This window comes from Cajanus cajan, chromosome 10 (genome assembly GCF_000230855.2).
Source record: "Cajanus cajan strain Asha chromosome 10, NIPB_CcT2T_4, whole genome shotgun sequence".
Classification (NCBI taxonomy): domain Eukaryota; kingdom Viridiplantae; phylum Streptophyta; class Magnoliopsida; order Fabales; family Fabaceae; genus Cajanus; species Cajanus cajan.
Window position 1 is genome coordinate 628,503 of NC_138526.1, and position 20,495 is coordinate 648,997.

At 29.8% G+C, this 20,495-nt stretch overlaps 1 protein-coding gene across 1 annotated transcript; it reads right to left on the reverse strand.

Annotated features, from left to right (window-relative positions):
- Positions 1 to 7,040: 7,040 nt before the first annotated feature.
- LOC109805466 (SUN domain-containing protein 4) lies at positions 7,041 to 12,394 on the reverse strand. Its single transcript, XM_020367551.3, has 5 exons — positions 12,204 to 12,394; positions 11,259 to 11,439; positions 8,136 to 9,451; positions 7,955 to 8,040; positions 7,041 to 7,324 (listed from the first exon to the last, which is right to left on the reverse strand). The coding sequence occupies exons 2-5, from the start codon at positions 11,407 to 11,409 to the stop codon at positions 7,078 to 7,080; spliced, it is 1,800 nt and encodes a 599-aa protein (XP_020223140.1). The 5' UTR covers positions 11,410 to 11,439; positions 12,204 to 12,394; the 3' UTR covers positions 7,041 to 7,077.
- Between the last annotated feature and the right edge of the window lie 8,101 nt (positions 12,395 to 20,495).

Below are 20,495 nucleotides of genomic sequence, written 5' to 3' on the forward strand. Positions count from 1 at the left end.
TGCATAATAATTATGTATATTAAATGTTTCTTTGTTGTTTGGATACTAGCTTCTTTGCTTATGCAATTGACTTCGGTCAAAATATTGAATGAGGGCAAATTTTGAGGACCAGAATGAATCTCTGGACTCATATCTGACAATTACTAATATGGACTTTTTTTAAGAGAGAAAAAGCCTCCAACTTTTACTCTTAAGTCCACTATTGTCTAGAAAACTTCTCATGAGAAATGGGAACACTCAAATAGGGTGTGTTTGATGGTGATGAAATACACCATGGAGAAGTTTATTTGACAGAGCATTCAAAAAAAATAAAAAATATAAAAAAATTGATAAGGTTAAGGATTTTTTTTTTCGGGTCAGTTGGGTGAGAAATTTAAGACCTTTGACAAAACTCAAAAGGGTCAATATTTGTCTCTTATTGAGAAGACCAATTATGATGACATTTGAAATTTGATCAGGTGTTCACTTCTTTTTGACTTCAAGGAAAATGCCTCATATTAGAGCATTTAATTGAAGACTAGTGGCAGTCATTTGATCATTCTTGTCTTTTATGTTGATGATATTTTTCTTGCTAGTAGTAGTGTTAAACTTTTGACTAAGACAAAATTTATGTTAAATAGCCACTTTTATATGAAGGACCTTGGTGATGCCTCTATTGTTATAGCCTTATAGGCATTCAGATTTTTCATGATAGTTCACGTGGCATTCTTGGATTGTCTCAGAGAGGGTATATTGATAAAGTCCTCAAATAGTTTAACATGCAATTTTTTTCCCCACGTGCTACACCTATTCAAAAAAAAAAAGGTGACAAACTCTCTAAATCTCAATGTCCTCAAAATGATAATGATAGAGTTGAAATGGAAAAGATCTCATATGCTTCCACTGTTGGTAGTTTGATGTATGCTCAAGTTTGTACTCGTCCTGATATTGCTTTTTCTATTAATGCTTTAGGGAGATACTTGAGCGACCCAAGTTTAGGTCATTGAAAAGTTGTTAAAAAGGTCTTTAGATATTTGCAGAGAACCAAGGATCATATGTTGACCTATAAGAAGTCTGATCAACTTCAGGTCATTAGTTATTCTGATTCTGATTTTGTTGGTTGCCCTGACGATCGAAAATCTACTTCTGATTTTGTTTTTATGATGGCAAGAGGAGCTATTTCTTGGAAGAGTGTTAAAAAATCTTACAGCTTCTTCTACCATGGAGGCAGAGTATGTCTTTTGTTATGAGGCTACTTGTCAAGTTATGTGGCTTAAAAATTTGATTTCTGGCTTTCATATTGTTAAAAGTATTTCTAGGCCACTTGTGATATATTGCGACAATACTGCTGCTATGCATTTCTCTCAAAACAACAGAAGTTCTACTCGCTCAAAGCATTTTGATATAAAATTTATGTTTGTTAGAGAGAAGGTTTTGGATTTTCATACTCGAATTGAGCATATTGCTACAAAAAAATATGTTAGCAGATCCACTGACTAAAGACTTAGCTATTTGAGTTTTTCAAAATCATATGTAACTCATATGGGTGTGGTTAAGTTTTTTGATGTATTAGGTTAGTGGGAGTCTGAAAATTACATTTTTTATTATTATGGTTTTCACGAGATGTAAATTTATCAATGATGTCATTTTCATTACATCTCTTTTAGCATATAAAATTGCTTGGACCATTTTTGGGATCACATATGTTATTATGTTTTTATTATCCATTATTTATGAAATATAAGCATAAGGTATGTATCCCTATCAGAAACTATCTTTGTGGTTATGTTTATATTTCTTATATTGTTAATTGATATATGTGCTTGTGTTGTAATTGATATATTTAATTTATTGATTAATGTTATCCAAGTGGGAGAATGTTATATTTATATATTTATTTATATAATTATTCTCTATTTTATTATTATTATTATGGATTAACACTAATTAATAAATTATATTTATATGTTAATATTAATTATATTGCACATTATTATTATTATTATTATTATTAATCTATGGGTAATACATATTGGGTTTTTTATGAATGGTCTGTGATAGGTTGGATTATTCAGTAGCCCGTTGAGAGGTCCCTGGTCTATATGGTAAGGATATAGAACTGATATCCCATTAGTCAGTTTATATGATAAAATACATTTTGTCTTCTACCTTTTCATCTCCTACCAAGAAGAGAACAGTCTTCTCTTACGTTGTTCAAGATCGACAAGAATGAATTTTTTTATTAATTCTAGGTACGCAATTATTTCTAAACCTTACTCAGACATACTATAATATTGTATCTTATATTATTCGTATTTGAGTTATCACTATGAATTTCTTTCAGCAAAAACATGGTGTTGAGGAAGATGCACAATGTTGGGGAGGACACGCACAGTGTGGAGGTGGTACAAGGAGACACAATTTCATATTTAGTTAGGAGATGGGAGAAAAAGTTGCAAAGGAGGTGTGGGGGCTAGGGGAAGAGAAGGCACACCACAAAAGGAATGGGAAGGTGACGCAAGGTAGGGGTGGGGCAATGGGATGGAGTTGTGGTGGTGTGTAGGGGCAAGAAAAGGGAGATGAGGTGGTGTGCTACCAATATGTAATCAATGTATAAAACAATTTTTTTTACATCGATGACTTTTACATCAATTTTGTAATTGATATAAACTGTCTTTTTTAACTTATGTAATAAAACCTCTATTAGTGTATTATGTGTATCAATTTTTTTCTAAGGTTTTATTTTGTTCATGATTCATTAGAGTAGAATAGTGATTTTATAACATGGTTTTAGGTTAGTAGCAAAGCATTTGACATAAATAAAAATAAATAAAAAAGGTTGCATTTTTATAAATAATGTCACTTTTTGTATTAGTTGGACAAGCAACTAATATAAAAGCATTTTCTATATCGATTGAAATAACTAATATGGAAAGAGATTTAAATCAATGTTGCAAACCATATACATGCATTTGTGCTCTCAATCTTTTGCCCTTAACATGTTCATTTTTGTGGTTGTCCTCCTCTTGATCCTTGTGTGTTTGTCTAGGTAACCTTTTTTTTTCTTTTACTTTCAATTTTTTAGCTTTTGTTGATTTTAATTGTATTTTTTCACATCTTCCATTTTAATTGCAACTAAATAATCTTAGTTTCGGCCAACACCATTAGGCTTCTCATTGGTAATCATTTCCCTAACGAATCTTGCATTAGGTGCTTCATAATCACTAGTGTTATTGCCCTTCATGAAAGGAGTCACACCCACAAAGTTTTTTTTTTGTCTTTTCTTTGATAGTAGAGGGAGATGTTGCAACTTTCTTAGCTTTGAACTTGTTTGGGAAGAGACATTTGACAACGCGAAAGTAGATGCTCTAGTAGAGTGCTTAACTTATGCAATGGCAAGAAAGGAGTAGGATTTGGTTTTGTACTTGCTCAACATGGTAGAAAGAAAGAGAGAGAGAGAGATAAAGAGATTAGAGATAGCATGATGGAGGACCATCCTTGAAGGCCATAAAACCTTTGACAAGGTCTATGGTTAAAAGGCTAGAAGAAGCCACTAGAAAGGTTGTACTTCTTAGACTTTTGTTTATCATGAGCATAAGGTATGTGTTCTCCTCCTAGTTGCTTAGTGATTTATTGTATATATTTTGTATAGTTTTCTTTCCATTTCTTTGTATATAGTAGTTAAGTGTATAGGTTGTTTTTGTCCTTGTATTTAAAGGTGTATGTTTCTTTATTTTTAGGTCATGCCTTTAGGATTCAAAGGCATGTTCCTTTTTTAAATGTATTTCATTTGACCTTGTATTCATGAAATGTATTTCATTTTGACCTTGTATTCATGGTCATCAAATTTTAGTTTATGAGTTTAGTAGTTGGAGTGGAAATAACCATTCTAGTGGTGTGCCAATAGCCATTTTAGGTGGTGTGAAAATAGCAAAGGTGTAGAAATAGATAAAAGTGGTATTGGGCTTGTTTTTCTTCTCTTGGCCTAAAGAATTGATTTGACTTGGTTCAACCTTCATTTGGTTAACCAAAGCAAACTAATTCCCTAGTTTTTTTGTTTGACCAAGACAAGCCAAGGCCCCCATGCCCACCCATCTTTGTTATTTTTTCACCTTGGAGCCACCTCTCCATACTACCTAGTGACAAGAGGACACTTGACACTTGCTTATTGGTTCTTCTAGATCTAATTGTCTCCTACATGTCTCAAACATGTCCACTTGGCTTGTTTGTGATTGGTGGAACTAGATCTAAATGTCTTCTCCTTGTCTCCTAGATGTTTAGCTTCCCCTCCAGGCTACCTAGCTTTATATATAGGAGTTTTGACCCATTGTGTAGAAACTTTGAGATTTACATTAAACTGAATGACTACTTCTCTCTAATTTTCTCTCTTAAAGCTTGTTTTTTCTCTTTGAATTGCTTCTTTTTCTCTTATCATTTCTTGAGTGTGGTGAGAAATTGAAATAACTTATCATTCTTTAAGAGTGTGGTGCTATTGAGGAAAGCTTCTACCTTACTTTGTTAAGTGAAAATGGCTTCTAGCACCGACGGAAGTCATTGAAGAAGTTTGAAGGAGTTCAAGAAGTGAAGATCCTTCCTTAGAAGCTTGAACGAGAAGCTATATCAATCTTGTTTCTCCTAGTGTTTCCATCATAGCACTTTTATGGTTTAGGATTTATCTCAATTATCATTATTATCAACATTAAAAGAGCATTTCTATGTCGAATCATTAGCCAACATAGAAAGTTAAGAATTTTTATATTGTTTGTATCTATGTCGATTTATGAAATATCATAAAAAAAAAAAGTCTATTTTAACTAACATAAAAAGTGTTTTGTGTAACGATCTAACAGGTCTTTACACTTACTATAGTTTAGTGGCTAAATAATGAAAAACATAAATATCTACTAATCTATGATTAACATGCAAGCAATACACACACACACACACACACACATATATATATATATATAGACACACACACAAATATATGAATTGAAAAACATAAAAATCTTAAGTTGTTGATTATGCAACAACTAGATGCATCATAACAACCTCCACCAAAAAAGTGTTATCACAAGCATGACTCAAAATCATGTTCGCCCTTCGGCCTAATCTTGCCTTACTCCAATAATGATATGATCATCGCAATCCAACAATAAGGAAAAATAAATGCAAGCTTGCATGCAAAGAAAACAACATATATAAAAGCATAAAGATATATATGTATAGGAGTAAACAACTTAAAACTTAAAGACCCTTCAATGAGATTAAAACATAATCTTGTACATACATACGTACATATATATATACACACACACACATAAATATCTGAATTGTAAAACATAAAAATCTTAAGTTGTTGATCAAGCAACAACTAGATGCATCAGAACAACCTCCACCAAAAAAGCGTCATCACAAGCATGACTCAAAATCATGTTTACCCTTCGGCTTAATCTTACCTTACTCCCATGATGGTATGATCATCCCAGTCCAACAATATGAAAAAATAAAGGTATGTTTGCATGCAAAGAAAACAACATATATATATAAGAAGTTAAGCCAATTATATAAACATCGTCAACATCAACTTCTCAACAACAACCATATGCTCAACCCAAACAATACAGATAATCAACTCATCAAATCAACTTCACAACATTTATATAATTCAACATCTTTACAACTCAACACCCAACAACTCAGCAACTTGATAATATATTGTACAACACAACATTTTATCGATATAACATTTTCACAATACAACTTTAGGCATTGTCATGCATTTCAACTAAAAGATCTTTTATAACACAAGTGAGCAGTGTAAGTATTTTGACTCTACAAAACCAACACAACACGACCTTTTTGACTTACTAGGTGAAAAACAAAGTTGGATATCCATCCTTTTACAACATGATTTATCAGATTACGCCACTTACATTAAGAAAGTCCAATACCAGTTGTCATGTATAGTATAGCTTGGATGTGGGCTCACTACGATATTGTCATGCATTAACCAAATCACATATGAGTATAGCTCGCAAACTATCTCGTGATATCATACACCTTTCTAGTAATCAGTTAATGATTTTATCTTTTGACTTCATAACTTACTTAGTTTGATCACTTTTGAACCATTATGGCTCAACCTTACCCCTATACAGCATCAATTAAGGATTTAAACAAGACTCAACACTTCATTTCCATAGGCAACAAACTCAAGAAGAGTTTTTCAACAATTGATCTCTTAAAGCACCACAACACATATCCACAAAATGAAATATTTCAACTTTTAAAACGACACATCTCCTCTAGTTTTAAGTTCACAATACAGTTCAACAACATGCTTCAACAACATAGTTGTATAGCACAATCTAACAACATGCATCATGCATTTTATCAACATAACATGACCTTTATAAACCTTTATGGCGCGACAGTCATAGCAAGCACCATGGTTGACACTGCCATAAAACGCCAAATAACAGATGACGAATGACGATTTAGTTGAAAACCTTTACGCTATTTCATTATAACAAGATTATAATGATTATTTGATAACATTGATTCAATCCAAGCAAAATAATTGAAAGTCACACAAAACACAAATAAGTAAATTTGTTTATACATAAATTAAAACCAAGTTTTTGAAAGAATAAAAAAACTAAAATGAGCTTATTCACTCAAATAAATCGATTAACCAATTTTGATTACTTCAACAAGTTGATTAGCCTATTCTGATTAACTGATGACAATGATTAATCTTAATACTTGTTGATGTCAATGATTAGACTACTTTGATTACTTCTACGAGTTCAATTGAGTAAGACTTCAAAATACTTTATGTCAAAGATGTGAAATAAGTGCAATTTAATTATTGTAGTTCCTACTTCTTAGTTCTTAATTCGTTTGGACACCCATGCACTTGGGATGCCGTGGCTTGTTTTTCTTTTATTGGTGGTTGAGTAATAAAACTTCCTCACGCTAAGTGTAAAGAACACGTTTAGTAGAGAGAAGAATTAGGATCCATACAGAAATGAAACCAACACAATTACCAAGAATCATGCAGAAAATAACACACCTTAGCTTAAAAGAGGATTATCATAAAGTTAATGTGAAAATAATGATGCTACAACTCAATAATAGGAGAAACCAGGAAGAGCTACGTTGGGAAAATTTCCTGGAGGTTATTGTTCTGTCAAAACTTAGTACTCCATAGATGCTCATAATAATATCCAAAAATAGCCGTAATATGGCAAGCAATGAAAAAATAACACACACAGAAAACACTACTACTCCCTTGTTTTCCAAAGACACTTGATTTTCCTGGACCTTTTCAACCTCAGCCCTGCATTAGCAAAGAAACAAAAATATAATCATACCCTAGACAAAATTTACTAAAAAACACAAGACACTATAGTATAATCAATAGGTTAATGGGTAAAAAAACAAAACAATCTTCTTCATAGTTCTTGATAAACAATGACAAGTCAAAGGATAACAATAGAAAAGACCAAGAAAATAAAATGCATGGACATTAATACACTGCTTATGCATGAAGGTACTCCCATATTAGAGACGGTTTGTTTCATTTTTTTTTCCATGAAAATCACTTTCATTTTGCAAAAGAATAAATAAATAAATAAAAACACTTAAAAAAATTGGTGTTTGTTTAAGCTTTTGAGAGAGAAAAAAAAAAAAAAAAAAAAAAAAAAGATCCTCAATTATTTCAGAAGTTGTTTTGAGTGGATTTAAAAAAAAAATTGAAAAAAAACTAACCATAAATAACTTTCAACATAAAAAGTACTTTCTGTAACTGTAACCAAATAAAGATAGCATTGGTTTAAAAAGCTTAAACATAAACAAACTGGCCTAAATTTATTTACCAAAAAAATAAACCTGGCCTAACTAGTTACTAAATCTGAAGTGAACTAGCCCTTTATAGTGGAAAATCAAAGAAAAGCTTGTAAATTCTCACCTTAAAACAGCATTGTCAATAAGTACATGATCCAGTTGCACAGAAAAATGGGACTTCCAAGAATCAAGATCACTAACTTCTTTCATCTGCAAGGACAACAAATTTTTAGGAAAACAGAAAGTAAAACTATAGTGATTATAGACAAATATTGCCAAAATATACAGGAAGAAACATAACATACCATAACATCTTGTCGTTCAAGGAAACTCCTAATTTCTTCATTGATCTTCTCTAGAAGTAGATCTTTTTCTCCCATGTCTTTGCTGTACCTTTTGAAAATATTTACATATCTAGAATTTAATTCCTCCATATACTGTTCCAAAACAGATAAATTTAAGTCTAGATATCGAACTTTCTGCATCAAAATCTTGAGAACTGTGTCCCCAGGCATCCGGCCAACTTGTTGCCGGATTTCGTCAACTGGATCAGGAGCATTTCTATTTACATTCACAGCTTCTTGGTTTTCAGAAGAGATTTCTGAAGCAGGATCAGAATTGATCCCTATGTAAGTATTTTGCCGGACATAGTCAGCCTCAGCAGAGTTAGGATGGGATGATGCTACCCTCTTCTCACCATTACCTTCCCCAGATGAAAATGTCTTATCTTGTGCATTTATCAAATCCTCCAGCATTCTTTCAATGACATCCACCCCATAAACTTCAAATATGCTCAGTGTGCAATAAAATTCTGAACCGTAGTGGCTTTGAAGATTCAATTTTAGATATCTCACCCATTTTTGCTCCTGAAGAACAAAGCTTTGAGCCTGCTTCACATTTGAGGCCGTGAAATTCCCAAGGAAAATCCAACTGTCTGTTGGATAGACCAAACTGCCATGCAATTCAAAATCTTTGAAATTGGAAGAATGGTGCTCAAAATTAGCCATTTTTATTGTTTTTACCAAGGTTTCTTCTGAAAGTTCTATAATAATGAATTTCTCTTCTGAAGAACATGGATTTCGGAGGTATTTGTCTTTGTTTCTGGTTAGAATGTCAGAGGCACCTTTGGCTTCTTTGTTAGAAGCCAGCACTTTTGCACCCTTTGATGTTGAAGCATAATTGTATTCTGCACCACCAGGCTCTAATCTGTGTATTACACTTTCAGATGGATTAGTTGCTGACTTAATTTTTGAACCAATTGCCCTACTCTTGAATTCATCAAGACCAAGAGGCATTGTCTGAGACAAGTGATTAAACTTATGAACACCATTTTGATGTTTAGCATCAGATTCAGTTATCTCAACTCCATGCTCCTCTATATTAGGAGAAATGTAATTTTCTTTATCACCCTGTTCAACATAGTTTATGCTTTCTCCACTGGAAAGTGATTCACCAATAAAATTATCAGTTTTGGCACCATCTGAGCGGAAATTCTCAGAAGGAATGTAAACCTCATCAGTCTGTTTAGTCAAATATTCATCGTCAGAATTAGAGTCTTTACATTGTCTTTGTTCATCTTCATTCCAGTTTGAAACAGCAACTGGAACTTCTATAGATCCATCTACATATAGACAACAAACCGACTAAATAAGAATAAGCTAGAAACATCTGCAAGGAAAGGGGATTCTTTGTTTTTTCAAAGACAATGTCATATATGTTTGTCCTCAAAAACAGTTTCCTTTTTGGAAAAAAAAGCAAAAAGAAATAAATGTGTACATTAGATATATGTGCATTAATTTAAAAAAAAATGGATTTTTCTTGCATTTAAAACTAAAATGTAATAAACATTAACAGTAAGATTTCATCACCAATAACAGTGTGCAGTTGCCTCGGACAGAATAAGCTTAATCGTGGGCTGGAACAATCAGCAATCCTTTTATTACACAATTGAAATACATGAATTTTGGTTTGTTGAAATCTTTCTTTTAAATTATTTCTTTCACTTTAGAGTCTTCACCATTTCTGTACCTTGTAATCTTACTAGCAACTAGTTAGCTGAATCCAATTATACAATAAAGAAGGGTTTTTCCTTGGATTATGTAAAAAAATGGCAGTAATATACAAAGCTGAACCTCTGTTGTATTATGAAGCATGGAAAGTACTTGAATCTTGTAATGAAATTGTCAGATTTTATTCAACTACACAGGCTATGTTTGTTTAAATGTTCCGAAGCCTCAAACATCCATTGAAGCCAATGATACAAGAGACATGGATTGGCGTTAAGGCGCATAGAAATGGGTGCTAACTAAAAAACAAACACACACTTAGTACTTACATGTCAATGGGAAGGCTTCTTCTCCCCAACAAAAAAGTTGAAATTTCACAAAGGAGTGAGAAAAGGGAGAAAAGGATTGTAAAAGTTCAAGAATTTTTAATTTTAGATCTGGCTCTTGTGGTAATACATAATTCCTATTTAAAAGCCAAAACTTTAAGATTATATCCACCTTTCACATTGCGCTGTAAAGTGTGGCAATCATACTTAATTTAATTTTAGTATTTAAAAAACACTAGTATTTTAGTCGGTGAAATCTGATATGTAAATTTTGTGATATGAGAGAAGGCAAATTAGTTTAAATCAGAAAAGAAATTAAGGAATCAAAGAAAAGATGAAGGAATCAGAATAGAGGAGAAGGAATCAAAATCAGGAATAAGGGAGGAAGAAGAGAAATCTTCGAAAAAAATTATATGAGAACCAACAATATTTGCATAGGGAGAGAAATATCTCTTTGCCTGAGAGAAGAGAATTTGCACAAAATTCAATGTGAGAGAGTAGAGAAAGTGAAGCTTTTACACACAGTTATTCTTATTTATATAGAAAAAGGATTTCAAGATCAATAACTTAAAAACTAGCATGATTTGTTTCAATTTTCTGATATTTTTCCCCCTAACCAGTCCTAGTCTTCCAAAAATCTAAGCTAAGTCAAGAGACTCTATAGTAAGTCATGCCCTCTGATAATCAAAGACACTGCTGGAAGAAATTATTGAGTCTTTTGCCGCAAAAAAAGTAATCATTTTGACTATACCCCTAATTCATTAACAACATAAACACATCGTGCATATAAATTGGAAGCACAAAGCTTCCACTGCAATGGAATCATTAGGAAACATAGGGATAAAAGTGATGAATATGTGTATTCTAAGATAAGAAATTAATTATTTGCAATTTATTAGATCTGTTCCATCAAAGAACACAGACTAACTGATCCAAAACTCGCTGCTCAATCATAAAACAAGGCCATGCATCCATCTGCCACAACCATTATTTCTGATGGCAATCTACCAAGCAAAAACAGTGACAAGTAGAGAAGGAATCTCATTCACAGCATGCCTCAAAAGCTAAAAACAAATCCAGCAGAACAAAAAAGTACCTCCATAACCAAGGCCACGGCTTATCCACAAGAGGAAGACCAGGCCCCATAAAAAAACCAACGACAGAGAAACTTTATACAGGTAGTTCCTTCCACTTGTAGCCTTCTCTATTGCTCTTCTTTCCAGAAGAGCTTTACGCGATCTCTGCATTGCACATCAACCCAATTCACTCCAACACCCCTGCAACAACAAGCAACACATCTTTTTCCCTCAGTCAAACCTCTAAGATGCAAAATCAAAAGGGTGTGTAATGCATCAATTAACTTATAAGTTCAGCAAAGTGCTTGATAAGAACCTTGGGCGACCACACCACAAAAACTAGCTATTGCAGTTGGAGAGCCCAAGGCCTTATAAACCCCACACTAGTATTCCATACTTCCAATGTGGGACTCAAGTCCCTTGCCTTGCAATTGGATCGTACAGTGCTACACATAAAATAAGGCTCTAAACTCTATGAGGGATCACAACAATGCAAGAACACACACACATAATAAAATAAAAAAAATCTTGTAAATCTAAAGTGTTAATGCAGTAAAATACAAATACAAATAAATCATTCCCACCAAAGTACCACTAAAAGATGAAAAGTTCAATTCTAAGCAAAGCTTCAAGTGTCTCTCCACTACATGGTGCGAAAATTTTGAACCAATACCACAAACACATCTTAATAGTAAAGCAAAAGAATACCCTTTTACATGAAAAGAAATAACAAGGCACCAAAAACGATAATGACAAGATCCTATTCCAAATCCAATCAGCAACACAACAACTGAAACTGTTTATAGCCAAAGCAAAGAAAACCAAGGAATGCTACACTGAAAAGGGTGACATGAGGAACAGAAAAGGCATGAATGAAATCCAAAGGGTCAAGAAATGAAGCTAGAATTGAGGTGAAACAGAAGAAAATGACATGTGGGATCGAAATCAGGAAGAGAAGAAAAAACCTTTGGGATTGAGAAACAGTGGAATTGAGATGAGTGAGAGAAGGGAATGGAGTTTGCAGAAGAAGGAACAGAACGCGTTGAAGATGCATCCAGGTTGTCTTGTCTTTTGAATTCAAACCCACGCTTTCTCTCTCTCTTTGTTCCTTCCTATGCTAACAACAACAAACGTTACTCCCACTGCTGCTCAAAACTCTATAGGAAAATGCTTTATTATTTTCCTTCTAATTCATCACTTACGATTCTCAATAAATATTTCTTCACACTAAATTATCATTTTGGCTTCTCAATTTGGAAAATTAATCCAAATATTAAATGAGTCAAATTATATGAAAATAAGTCAACTTATTTAATATTTTTGTAAAAAATTTAATATGTTAAACATTACTATAAAATTAAAACATTCCATCAAGATTAACATTCCGAAGTCCGTCCATCATTGATGTGAAATTTTATTATCAAATAATTTTGATTAGTGAATATGTCTCTTTTATTATTAAATATTGACGTTCATTTTATTAGTATTGTTTTTTAAAAATGTTATTAGTATTGTTTAGCTTAATGATATAGTAATATAGAAGAAATGTTGGTAACACATTTTCTATTATACTTTTTTTTAAATGCATTCTTTATTTGATTGAATTTTATTAAAAATATGAAATTAAAATTGGTATGTCTCACATCTTATTTAATAATTGTTTTCTAATTTTAAATTTTTTAATAAATTTTAATTAATAAAAATGAGTGTTAAGAGAAGTATGTGAATAGTATTTCTAATTAATATAATGTATGCATAACAAAATTATTTATTTTTGTCAATATTATTAGAAGATTTTTAAAAGTTCGATGATTGTTTATCTAAATACAATGAAAACCAACACACACGTCGTTTTGAAAATAATGCAGATAAATATGATTTTCAATAATAGAAGAAGTAAATTTAGTTCTTCACCTCGAGATTTATGGGTTTATTTGTTCTTTATTATTGAGAATTTATTAATTCAGTACTTATGAATTGATTTAATTTAGATTTGGAATAAAATAAAATCTAAATCGATTTTATTTTCGCAAAATCAATTATGTTTTATTTATTTTTCTAAAAAAAATATAAACTAAATTAAATTAATCCAATTAAAATTGCGTTAGTTGGTTTGAATTATTTGATTATAATAAAATATATTATATTTTTGAATAAAAGCAAGTAATACACCAACAATATAAATAATTGTGATTTCAATCACAAAAATTCATCAAAATATAATAAATTTAGTGACTTTTATATACTAATTTTGGTAAGTTGTAAAACTTATTACATTAATACTCATTTTTTAAATTCTTGTCCTCACTTATTAATTATTATGTTTTTTTATATAAAATGTTAAGTTTTATATTACTATCAATTAAACACATTCTTTATTATTTTACAATTATAGATAATTCATTACTATATATTAAATAAAAAAAATTATCTTATGTGATAATATTTTTAAAATTTTTCTTTTTATGAGTGGATTTGTAGAAAAATTTTTTAACTTTTATCTAATTTGATTTTATTTATTATAATTATTTATAAAAATAAATATTAATATTTAAAATAAATTATCAATAAATAAAAATATTTGTTTACAATATAAATGAAGCTAAATTATATTTTTAGTCTTTTATTTTTATCAATCCGTAATTTTAACTTTTCTGTTTTAAAATAGAGACATTTAATTCCTTTAATTTTAAAAATATAAAATTTTGATCCTCTAGTCAAATTTATATTTATTAATCGTTAAGTTTAAACTTTAACTCATACTTCAATAATATGATATTTAGTATTAAAAGACTAACAAAAAAAATGTAAATAAGATTTTTATTAATAAAATAGATATCAAAAACTTGTAAAAATACATATACAACAAAAATCTTTTGTATGTTACATTTAAATTTTATCATTATATTTCACGTCACTTAAGTGATAAAAGATCACTATATAACATCAAAATTTAATAATTATTGAATATTAAATTGACGGTAAGACAAAAATTTTGTATTTAAAAAAAAGAACAAAATGTCTTTATTTTAAAATAGATGGACCAAAATTATGGACAGACAAAAATATAAGAATCAACGGTGCAATTTAACCTATAAACTATTTATCATAAATGTAAAATTCAATTTATATGTTTTAAAATATCTATTTATATAAATTTTAAATATAATTTATATATTCAAAACATAATATTTATATATATATATATATATATATATATATATAATTTATTACAAATTTTAATTATACATTATAAACATAGTTGTACATTCACATGCTAAAATACCAATAACTAAATAAAATCTAAACATTAATATTATTCTTAATTAATATACATCTTTTCTATAGTCATACTTTTATATATTTCTAAAATGAGAAAATAGGTTTTATCATACAATCACAAACTATGATATATAATAAGTTTGTTGAATATTTATATTTATACTATATATAAAAGAAGTACTTCATTTGATAATGATTTTAGTCTCCATTGTTTATTAGATCATTTTATCTCTTAATTGCTAAAAAAATCAAGTTTCACATTACAACCTCTTACCCTCTAACCGGTTAACAACCCACAATCACTTAATCAATTATTTCATTTTATTTATTTTGATTTTTTTAAAAATAGACAGGCACAGAATATCTCTTTCTCAATTTTTTTTTACATTTTACTTTTATTTAAACTAATACTTTAACATGTATAATACACATACTAAATGTATTATATATAACTAAAATTTATAATAAATAGTATATACAAATAAATATTATGTTTAAATATATAAATTATATTTAAAAGTTTTATAAATAGATATTTTTAAAATATAAATTATATTTTAAATTTATGATAAATAATTTATAATGTAATTGTGAATAAAAGAAAATTACTAGAAAAGGAGGGTTAAATAGTGTCAATTAAAAGCTCAACAATTTTTCAAAATAGTTAAGTAGTATAAAAAACACTAAGAGTGTAGGCAAAGAGTTAAGAGTAAAGAATATAGAGTAATTTTTATAATGGTTCATTTCAACCACCAATATTACATAAACAGTTATGATAAATAAATACTAAATTAGATAAAAAAAAAAAAATAATAATAATAATAATAATAATAAAATAAAAATAAATTTTTTTAAAAAGTTAAAAAATCTTTAAAAATCCCCTCTTTGAAGAAAAGTCCCTCACAATTAGGGGTAACCGCAGGTGATTCAATACAATGAATCAATAAATTCAATCCAATCCAATACAAATTAAAAAAAAATTGATTGGTTTGAATTATCGAATTAGTTCATATTTAAAAATTGGAAATTCAACAAGTTTGGTTCGAATTTCAAATTTTGAATTTTAAGAACTAAATCAAACTGATCCACTTGATTAATAGAATATTTATTATTATTATTATTATTATTATTATTATTATTATTATTATTATTATTATTTTGGATTATCAAATAAAAGGTACTAATAAAAATTAAAAAAGCGAAAAATGACTTATTCAACTTTTTTTTTTTTTGTTGAAATTGGTTCATTCATTCAATATAAAAGGATAAAAATATAACAAAGTATTTTTGTTTGTTTCATAGTGAGTGGCTCTCATTCATTAAAAGTTGTGTATCAATTGCATATGAGGATTTTGTGATGTTGATTATAATACTTTGAATATTTTGTTGAGTTTGCAATATAAATTTAAGTTTTAATTTAATGATATTTATTAATTTTTATGGTTTAATTTTTAATATTTTAAGTAGTATTTTATAAAGTTGACAAAAAGGTTTATATAAATGTTTTGGACTTAAATGTTTTTTTGTTCCTTCATATCGTAATTGTGCAATTTTAGTTCTCCAAATTTTAGTTGAACAATTTTAGTCTCTCAAGTATTATAATTGTACAATTTTAATCTTTAAATTTTAATTTAACAATTTTAATATCTCAGTATCTCAATTGTACAATTTTAATCTTTCATATTAAGAATCTAATAACTTTTGTAAAAGAAAATTTAATTAATATATTTCTAATTAAATTTATTATATTATATATATCTTTTCTAATATATTTATATTTTTGTAAAAGTATATTAATATATTTATGATATTATTAATTTATTAATATATATACTATAATAATATTGATATTTATTTATTTGTAATATTATAATACTAATAATGTATATAAATTTTATTTATTTAAAAATAATAAATATATTTTATTTGATACATTAATGAAAGTTATAATATATGTTGACTACAATTGTATAATTTTAAAATATCATATATATATATATATATATATATATATATTAATTTTGAAATTATTATATTTTTAATAGGAGAGACTAAAAATCGCATAATTACGACTTTTGAATGATCAAAATTATTCAATTAAAATCTTAAGGACCAAAATTGCACAATTGTAATACTTAAATATCAAAAACACAAATAAGCCAATGTTTTCACATGTGATTACATCAAAATATATGTTATAAGTTGTCTAATGTGATTTTATTTTTTATTTTGTGGATAAATCCAATGAATCGATCCACTTCATCATCACATTCACGTCGATGTCTTCACTATCTACCTAAAGAGTAAGCAACTTTATATGTCCAACATGACCAAATTTAAGAATCCACCACATCATCATCACCTTCACATCGTTATCTTCACCATCCTCCATGTTGTCACTAGCTTCATAATTTATGTTTCGACTGTAAGCCCATTGTCATCATTAAGGTCGCCATATCCGAGATATTGTCCATTTTAATACTTGTTGGATCATCATGGTTTCGTCCTTGAAAAGGTGTCTTGATGGATTAAGGAGAGAGTGTATTTATAAACTACCCTTAGCCTCGATCCATGAGTGTTGAAGAGAAAGATACACACTAAAAGGGGGGTTGAATAATGTATATTAAAAACTCGCATTTTCATACTTCCTCTTACTTCATACTTTACATCATGCTCATCTTTCTTGTTCACGCCACTCTCTTTTCTCTATAAGAGTCCTACTTTATTTTTTTGAGGATTTTGCCCTTATATAGTAGCTTTTTGAAAGATGATTGTTGTAGCAACATTCAAATTTCCTTGAGTTGCTTCGTCTATCTATTCTTCAAAGGGTACTGTAGATGAATTTAATGCAAGCATTAATTACTAATCAAAGATGCGTGTGTTCCTTATCTGATCTTAGGCAACTATCTTGAGTGTGGCAGCATTAGCGTAGAGCAGTTGGTGTAGAGTAATATTTTTCAATGTTTTATCTGAAATATTCAGGATTTTCTCTTTCTGTGCCACAATGATTTGATGTTTCCTTTTTAAAAGCTTTTCTTCTTTTCGAGGATCCTTCCTTATTCGATATGTTAAGGAATAAAGTATTAATGTTTTCTTAAGGATAATCTAACAGTGTAACAAAAAATAAATATAACATTAACACCATATCATATACTCTGTCTGATGTGCTTCATCTTACAGATGAAATGTGTTATTTTTTCATCTGTAATGTTTTCTTTTGAAAAACTTAAAGCAACGTTGTTGTTGTTTATAAGAGGCATTTTAGAAACACTCTAAGCTTTTTAGAGGGATGTTTGTGATCATCAAAACTCAAAGCATCTCAAGGGATTCCAAATTGTTTTCTTGATATTCTAAGCTTTTTTTATCTTACACTAAGCAATGTGGGACTTTAAGCATATCAAAACAAGCCCCCTAGTTGAGGCTAAGGGGCAAGAGTGGCCTAGGCCCTCTTTTTGGCACCAATGTTCCAATCGTAAGTCCGCTGTCATCATTAGGGTCACCGCATTCGAGGTATGTTTGCTTTGACACTTATTAGATCGTCACAATTTTATCCTTAAAAAGGCACATCGATGGGTTAAGAAGGGAAAATATTTATAAACTACCCTTAGTCTCGATTCCTAAGCGATGTAGGACTTTTTAGATATATTGAAACAATTTGTTTACAAGTCATATGGCAATGTACCCTCCTTTGATTAGGAGCTTCGAAGTCCTATTCAACACCTTGGGGCATATCAATAAAAGACATGAAAATCCCTTGGTAAAAATCATGGCCAAAGTCACATTCAAAATTGCTAGGTAGCTCACAAAAATACTTTTTCTACCAAATCGCTTAATTAAATTTGGATTCATGTTGAGTCATCACCCTTTGTGTAATGTAACTCTTGTAGTCCACCAATTTGCTTCACACTTGACTAGTCTCCTTGACCTCTTTCTGCCAGCCCTTTTCACTTATTTGCAACTAAAAGGTCAGATTAAAGTCTTGTTCATTTTTCGTGTCCTCCGAGACTTAGGGGCATGTATATCAAATGTAGCTTTAGGTAAGAAAAAATCACCTTTATCAAATATCCTTTGGCAACCTCTATTACCGGAGATCAACCCTATCAAAGATGAGGGCATGTATAATGGATGTAGTTTTAGGTAACCAAAAATTGACTCTATCAAATAACTAGAGATGACAGATAAACTCGTACCTATGGGTAATACCCGGACCCATCCCAACTTTGACGGAAAATATCCGGTTTAATTGAGTACAAATACGAGTACAGGTAAAACCCAAAATATTAAACCGGGGACGAGGACGGGCATATACTTATCCGCCCCATCCTCGTCTCCATCCCTAATTTAATACCCGTCTTCGTCCCCGTCCCCATCCCCATCCCCATCCCCGATTTAATACTCGTCCCCAATTTGATTGTTTTAAAGAATTTTAATATTTAATTATGTCTGATTGTTTATTATGATGTGAAATATTTGTAGTTGTTTAATTATCAAGAAGTCTCTTGATTAAAGTATGAAATAGATAAACAACCCAATTACAATTGTAATATAATGAAAAGATAAGCTAAAATTATTGTGTTTTTTTTTTGCAAATTAATTTTTGACGGATATGGATATACCCGATACCTAATGGAGACAAGGATGAGACAAGAATTACATATCTGATAGGTACGACGACGGGGACAGGGATGGGTTTAAACCATGTATATCATGAAACTCATACCTAACCCGCCCTGTTGCCATGCCTACAAATAACCTTTGGCAACCTCAGTTATCGAGGACTAACTTTATCAAACATCATTCAGTTACTTCGATTCTCAACAATCCTGATGTTACCAAGGACATGTGGACAACCTCAGAAACCTAAATCACACTTGTTCAACACCTTCAAATGTCGATGCCTCAATTAGTTACACATCCATCATCCCAAGAGGAAACTCACTCAGTACCCCCCTTAATTGTGATAACTAAATCATCTTTCGGTAATCGAGGAGGCTGAGCAAGTACTAATCAAGCGTTGAGGTAATCTAAGTAATTAGGTCTAACTACACTAAAGTTAGATTTTGGAACGTATTACCTAATTGATAATCATGGTCAATGATCCATTAAAATTTTGACCCATTACAATTAATATAAATAATATCATATATCGAGATAAAATTATTATTCATTATTTACTAGTATTTATTACTCTGAGCAAATTTCATACTCGAAGATCAGAGAATCATTTGCAAATATCTCCCCATCACTATCGTTGGAAAACCGATTTGGAGAACAAACAAGAAAGACAATGAAGAAGAAAAGAACAAAATATCTAAAGTAGAGAGAGGTCAAACCACTCTTCTATTCCACGTCTTTTTGTTGTACCGGTGTAACACTTAATTTATTTGGAAGACTTGTTAACAAGTGCTTTTACCATTATGAAGTATAATTCTGATATTGTATTTTGATACAACATTCTCGTGAACCTTTTTTTATGGTGTCATTCTGTTGCACTTTTGAAGGGTATCTTGATGGAGTCTTCTAAAATATTCTTGTAGCTTTTTTATCATCATAATGATTTTATATGATTGAGTTACATGCTTTATACCTTTTTTTAACAGTTAATAAAATATATTTAGTTATTACACAACCTCGTCACACTTATAATTTGTCTTCTGAGGTTTGTCATAATTAAAAACAAGTGTTTAAATTCAACATTATATTGTAATAAAAAAAAATGTACACATGAACATGAGTTTGCTATTTAATGTATTATTTTATATATATTTATAAAAACTTTGACATGTAAATTAAAATATATTATTAGCTAAACATCCAAAAAAAAATCAAATTAAATAGATCCATTAAAATAATTCCTTAGAATTAGTGTAATAAGATTAAATAAAATAAAACATAAATATTATTTTGTAATAAAAATATATCAATTATTTAAAAAATGTTATGAAATTTTTTACATATTCAGTATGCGTGTATGC